The sequence below is a fragment of the Cariama cristata genome, unplaced genomic scaffold (assembly GCF_000690535.1).
Source record: "Cariama cristata isolate BGI_N322 unplaced genomic scaffold, ASM69053v1 scaffold9384, whole genome shotgun sequence".
Lineage (NCBI taxonomy): Eukaryota > Metazoa > Chordata > Aves > Cariamiformes > Cariamidae > Cariama > Cariama cristata.
In genome coordinates this window covers 1,889-8,322 of record NW_009612311.1, presented here as the reverse complement: position 1 = coordinate 8,322, position 6,434 = coordinate 1,889, and the positions used below count along the sequence as shown (strand labels likewise).

At 45.1% G+C, this 6,434-nt stretch overlaps 1 protein-coding gene across 1 annotated transcript; it reads left to right on the top strand.

Moving 5' to 3' along the window:
- Window positions 1-27: 27 nt before the first annotated feature.
- On the top strand, window positions 28-3,164 carry GTPBP8 (GTP-binding protein 8 (putative)). The gene is made up of 6 exons (XM_009698564.1): window positions 28-157; window positions 698-828; window positions 1,188-1,287; window positions 1,705-1,823; window positions 2,278-2,403; window positions 3,014-3,164. Exons 2-5 carry the CDS (start codon window positions 713-715, stop codon window positions 2,375-2,377), a joined length of 435 nt encoding a protein of 144 aa, XP_009696866.1. The 5' UTR covers window positions 28-157; window positions 698-712; the 3' UTR covers window positions 2,378-2,403; window positions 3,014-3,164.
- The last annotated feature ends 3,270 nt before the right edge of the window (window positions 3,165-6,434 follow it).

Genomic DNA, 6,434 nt, shown 5'->3' with positions numbered 1-6,434 from the left:
CTTGGGTGAGGGGAGGTGGGCAGGTGTAGAAGTACTCTCTCTGCCTCTCCTGCTGCAGGTGTGCTTCATCGGCCGAAGCAATGTGGGGAAATCATCTTTAATCCGGGCGTTGTTTTCACTGTCTCCAGAAGTGGAGGTCAGAGTGTCAAAAACTCCGGTAAGTGACATTTATAACTTCCCTCCCTCTTGGTCGGAAGCTGGCACTAACCCCGAGGATAGGGCTGAGAAGGGCGGGAGGAAACGTCCTCTTGGGTAACTTGAAGCGGCCGGAGAACGAGCCAGCCGTGGTGGCTGCCAGCTCAAGGCTGGCCGTGGTGGCTGCCAGCTCATGGCTGGTGCAGGCCTTGCTCTAGCAAAGGAAAAGGTGGAAAGAGCCCTGCTTAGCTCCTCAGCCAGGGCTAGCCCACGCAACAGAAGAGTCATACAAGATGCACAGATGTGCCGTGAAGTCCTTTGGGAAGAACCAAGAACAGAGACCGGGGAAGGTATTTTTAGTCTGTTTTAAGGATAGAGCCACATAGGATTGCTACAGGGGTAGGAGACTAGGCAGCTTAAAGCAACAGTAGCATTTTTGCAGCCTTCTCTGGGGTGAGAAAGGTGCCCAGCAATGTTTTTGCAGGGCAGCTTCTAGTCCACTGCTTAAAGCAACTTTTTAAAACCACTCCCTTCCTTAATCTTGCCTAAATCCTCTCCCCAGGGCCACACCAAGAAGATGAATTTCTTCAAAGTAGGGAAGTACTTTACTCTGGTGGATATGCCAGGATACGGCTACCGTGCCCCGCAAGACTTTGTGGAGATGGTGGAGGCCTATCTGCAGGAACGGTGCAAGTAAGGGACTAAACTGTATCTCCAGGGAGCAATGAAAGCCAGACACCTATATACAGTGTCATGTAGTTAGGTAAAAAAATGCAGGAGGGGTAGCTGCTTCCAGTGGTAGTATTGATTAGTTCTGACGTCATTTCCCTGGGAACTTCTGTGATGTCACTCATTCATGCTTAGACAGATCAAATCAGCAGAAAAGATTGAGGTGCTGCTCCATGCTGACCCTCCGCTCCCACGCATGGCTTTGCTTGGCTTTTCCTGTCCCCAGATCCCGTGTTACTTGTTCTTGCTTATGAATTTGGAAGTAGCAGAGCAGGCATGAAATAAATAGTGGTGGTGATTACTGTTGCTTGTATTTCTGGCAGCCTGAAGAGGACTTTTCTCTTAGTTGATGGTGTAGTAGGACTGCAGAAAACAGATCATATTGCAGTAGAGATGCTGGAAGAGTTTGGGATTCCTTATGTGGTAGGTAGTGCTTTGTTCTTGTGTTGGTTATAAGCTACAGGTGCTCTATAAAGGTGTGTGCCCTCTACCTGAGCTTATGCAAGTTGTGCTACCTAAGTAGCAACCCCCTCACCTTTATTGTTAATAAAAGAGGCCTAAAATGTGTTGAGGGGGGCAAGTGGGATTTAAGGGATTTTTTGCTTAATTTATTAAGTGGATGCTTTTTTTTCAGTGCTCAGCTTGAGGAGCTTGAAAAGGGCCACTCCTTATGCAGGCTATAGAAGTGTTTTGGTGAACTGTATTATCCCATTTTCCCCACTAGCTATGACCCAGAGCTTTCGGCCTGCCTTGCAAGGTGGTCCAGGACTCTTAGAGATGTTCCAGGCTAGCAGCAAAATAATCTTCTTCTTTTAATCCTCCCTTTCTGGATCCACACAGATGGTGTTAACAAAAATTGACCGAGCTTCCAGGGGACTGTTGTTAAAGAACGTACTGGAGATCCAGGAGTTTGTAAAGGAGAAAACTCAGGGATGCTTTCCTCAGCTATTCCTGGTCAGGTACAGCCCTTCTCCATTGCTGCCGTTTCCTTTCAGGTGATGATTTCAATAGGGCAAACTACCTGAAATGGCTCTGACTGCTCTCAAGGTGGCACTTCTCTGTGCCCCAAGGAGGGAGGGTGGGCTGCTGATGGCGAAGCGCCCCTTTCCTTCTTCCTCCTCCTCTGCAAGTGAGTGGAGTTCCATTTGCAAGGTTGCTTCTTCCTTGGCCCGTTCTCCGAGGCGGGCAGCAGTCCCTGTGCCATGTGCTCATGGGCTTTCCCATTCTCTTTGGAGTTGCGTTAACAGCAGCAAGCTGTCATTGTTCGATGGCGTAGCTGAAGCGCTTACTCTTACCAAGGTTGTACTGCACCCTGGGAAATGTAATTTAACACAGCCGGTGGCTGAGTTTGCTTGCATTACGCCAAGACACAGGAGTATCCGGCACTGAGCATCCACGCCTTTGTTTCCACAGTTCTCTGGAGTTTTCAGGGGTTCACTTGCTAAGGTGTTTTGTAGCCCACGTTACTGGAAACCTGCCTACTGTAGAGACAGCTGAAAAGATTGGCTCCTGATCTGCTCGGCTCATCCCAAATAAAAGGTACCAAAACCAGGGGTCTAGATTTTTGTTGTAAATAGTCCGAGGTAGTAGAATTTATTTTTGGATAAACTTGTATAAGTTTCTGGACAAAACTTGTAAGGCTGAGCTTTTTGCTTAATAAATTCATCAATTCAGGAAGTTTGTACTATGAATGTATCTAGGTTATTATAAAACTGTTTTATAAAACCTACATGATTGTGCTAAGGAGAAAAAAAGCAAAAGAGATCCTCCAAAGAGAAGCCAAGTTTTAATACAGCATTTCCTCTCCTTCTACCAAAATGTTCAAAAAGCTACCACTGCATGCGTAAGCTCTGCTCTATTTAGGATACTAGAGAGAGTCTAGCAATCTCATTACTGAAAAGGCATTTAGTTTAGAAAAGAAAAGCTAGAGCCCTAATGTTAATGAAATTGTACTTGCCCAGTTGACCTGAATGATACCCAGAGGTTTACCTCTCTCAGCTTCTGTAGCAGGGGCCAAAACCGAGCACCTGTGCGACCTGCCTGCTTTAAGGTGCTCTAGAGTGGACCTAGCCAACGTGGTGCCTGGGAAGGCGTGTTTAGGGCTTCTTGCATGTTTTACTTTTGTAATCCTTCTGCATTGTGCATTCAGTAGGTGCAGCGTGATGGCACACCTTGCTCACGTACATCGCATTGTCCCTCTTCCAGGTGGGTGAAGCAAAGGACACATCTTTAATGGGGTCCACTTTTTGATCGCTGTTGGCTTGAAAGAGAGTGGAATAAAAGACTGGCATCTAGGGGAACTCTCTCCTTCTGCACTTTATCACAGTCAGTGCTACAGCTACCTTCTGCTTTAAATCCAGCATGGAGCTCTGCGGCTGCACTCGGATGAATGGCCAGAGACACATTGTCCATAACCTGCATCGTTGTAGGACAAGAGGAAATGGTCTCAAGTTGCACCAGGGGAGGTTCAGGTTGGATATCAGGAAGAACTTCTTCACTGTAAGGGTCATTAAGCATTGGAACGGGCTCCCCAGGGTGGTGGTGGAGTCCCCATCCCTGGAGGTGTTCAAAAAACGTTTAGATGTGGCACTTCGAGACATGGTTTAGTGGGCATGGTGGTGTCAGGTAGACAGTTGGACTTGGTGATCTTTGAGGTCTCTTCCAACCATAACAATTCTATGATCTGTTCTACCCTGGGAGCTGAAGCACAATACTGATGTCCTGCACTCTTTAGGGGCCCTGCAGCAGCTCACAGACCTGTCTGGCTAGGAGCACCTGAAGCTGTCCAGTTATGAGGTATGGAATCGGACAAAAGGACGGCCACCAATAGCAGTAGCTGTGCAGGAGAACTTGGACCAAAGCTATTCAGTGCTTGTGTCAAACTCTGGCACTCAGTCTTGTCAGGTCTTAACATTGCCAAATGTGGGTATGCAGCCGTCAAAGTTACTTACGTTAAGTGTTTAAACCTCAAGAAAGGGCAGTTCTTTTGTAAACCGCAGTGAGGGTGAGAAGGTGGTAATTTAGTGGGGTTTTTTTGTTAGGGAATTCCTTGTAACTCTTACACTAGGCAAGAGGTGAGGTGTCTTTTCAGCATACATGTGAGGGGTGTGAGGAATGCAATAGAAATACATGGATCTCTAGCTTCCATATCTTAGCAGAGATCAAACCTGTAATTCTCTTAATATTTTGCCCTTAATCCCAAAATGCTCCAGAGAAAACCAGCCCATGGCATGTTTCCCCCTAGGGGAAAGTGCAGCGGTATCTAGACAGATGGAGTGGGTGCAAGTGAACACTTCAGGAATAATGCCTTTTCTTAGTATCTTAAAACCAGGATATTCCAAAAGTGTCAATCTTGTCAAGGCTGTAATATTCAAGGCCTCAGCCTTGACTGAAAAGCCTCTGAAAATAAGCCTGTATATGTAAAAAAAGCGCAGTTCTGTTTTTAGTCCCTCCTCAGAACAAAACCCCTTATAATACTAGGAAGTCTTTTATTAAAACCACTTAAATACATTAAGTATGTCTGATAAATCCATTTGTATACAAAATGCTTTGAAAAGGCAGCAGGCTGTGAATTGGGGCCCCATGATCCTTGCATGTCTGTACAGTTGCCTTGAGGTGTCCTTAGTGGAAGCCGTGTGGAGCTAGGTCATCTGTTTTCCAACAGCTGTACTAGAAACAGTAGGTACAGTCTGATCCTGAAGAACCAGCTTTACCTCTGGACACATCTGTTTCCTGCTGTGTTGGTCAAAAGATCTTCCTTTGCAAGTGCTTCAAATACAGGAACAACTCTTGCATTTTGTTCAGCCATCTGCAGCAGAGACCACCACAGTTTGTTACGCTCAAGAATCAGTGCCCCTGCGACAGGTAAGATAGTAAATAAAATCACAGTCCTCTCCTTTGCTTAAACATTAAAACTTACATTCAAGTGCCTTCATGGGAACATGCTTTGGGTAAACAGTGTTGGACACACTAGCAGACTTCCTTGCTAAGTTCTTAAGGAACATAAGGTGTTGCAGAGTGAGGAACTGCACTTTCTCAGGCCAGGGACACAAAAGCTCTCCCCTTCTTTTTCCCCACTCGTTGATCAGTGGTGGGCCTGGCAGCATACTGAAGCAGTAGAGATCATTTCGGTTTTAAATGCTTTTGATGCCTTAAATTGTTCGCAGTGCATACACCACACTGCAGGCCCCCAGCATTACCTTGTACAGCTTTGCCTCTTCTGCACCTGCTATTTACAGAAATGGAGTACTAGCTTCTACAGAAAAGCATTTCACCTTGTGCATCTTCTCAGGTCTTTCAGCAGTGCTTTCTCCTTTTTCTTCCTCTTCGTGTCTGTCTGTCACCACAGCCCTGGCACTACAAAGCCAGTATTTTTCTAATAGTCCCCTAGAGTATGCATTTTAGTAGGGACCTTGACCAATTACTACCTCAATAATTCTATTCAATATTAATGAAGTAACCTAAACAGGTTTTTTGGGTTATTTTAAAAAGCAGAGTTTCTTGTTTGTTTGTTTTTAAGCAGGTAGACATTTCAGATTTAGCCTCCGAGGCACTTACACAGAGAGGCAACATGCGCTAAGACAGAAAGAGCTCTGTTTACTGTCACTTTGCAGTTGTTTCAGTGTTGCCTTCTTTCACTCATTATCTTGTCAAAAGTCTTGCTCCTTGGGCTCACCATTGTTTTCATACGGTGCTCAGAACTAGGATGTGGTAGTAGCTCTTTGGTACAGCGTGAAACAAATTTTGGATGCCAAACAGAACATGCCAAGTGTTGAATACAGACAATTCATTTTGCATTAAGTGAGGTGGCTGCCTGCGAGAAACAAAATACTGCTCTCTCAACCATCAAAGTCTGGCAAGAGAGGAAACAGAATTTTAGCAGCAACTGATGTTTCCAGTCTGTATTGCTGGCTAATCCTACTCATGCTTGAGATTACTTTAGTACCTGCTTATCCCAGCTATCACATGATACTGTATTTTCTGCAGAAATTGTAGCTTTTTCTGTGCAAGCAGGGACAAACCCAAGGAGACATAAAGCTTCTTACATCCCCTCTCCTGCTTAAGTGTTTTGGAAACAGAGTAAGACCAGAACCTGTTTACAGAAGAGGCAAAGGAAGGAGGAATAAGTTGTGGATTTCTTCCCTATGCTACAAACCGGGCACACAATGAGGAAAGGAACAGAACTAAGAAAAGGCAAACTGATATTACATTACATCCCAAAATAAAAATGACTAGTTAATAAATTGAGAGGTGTGACTTACCTCTGCAGCCCTCTGTGTGAGAAGCCAGCGTCCCCACAACAGGCTATAACCAGTCCTGTAACTTCCTTTTATTCTCACCTGATGCATTCACAGCCAGTTGATATCTAGAAGCCCCACCAATAAAAGGTAAAGTGAACATCCCATCCCTTCCTCACCTGCACGAGTGATTTTAATACTGGGTTTGGAAACTGCAATTTGATCTGCTCCTAAGAACTAGCCATAGCATTAAGCTTGTATGCACAACTTTAACACTAATTTAACACTGTCCAAGCAGTTGTTAAATACTTGATCTCTTAACTACTTGAGATC

Excerpts from the sequence above, each read along its gene's own strand:
- GTPBP8 (XM_009698564.1), top strand. The coding sequence starts at position 713 with ATGAATTTCTTCAAAGTAGGGAAGTACTTTACTCTGGTGGATATGCCA. Across the intron at positions 829-1,187 it reads TATCTGCAGGAACGGTGCAA|CCTGAAGAGGACTTTTCTCT; the intron begins GTAAGGGACTAA and ends TATTTCTGGCAG. Across the intron at positions 1,288-1,704 it reads AGTTTGGGATTCCTTATGTG|ATGGTGTTAACAAAAATTGA; the intron begins GTAGGTAGTGCT and ends GGATCCACACAG.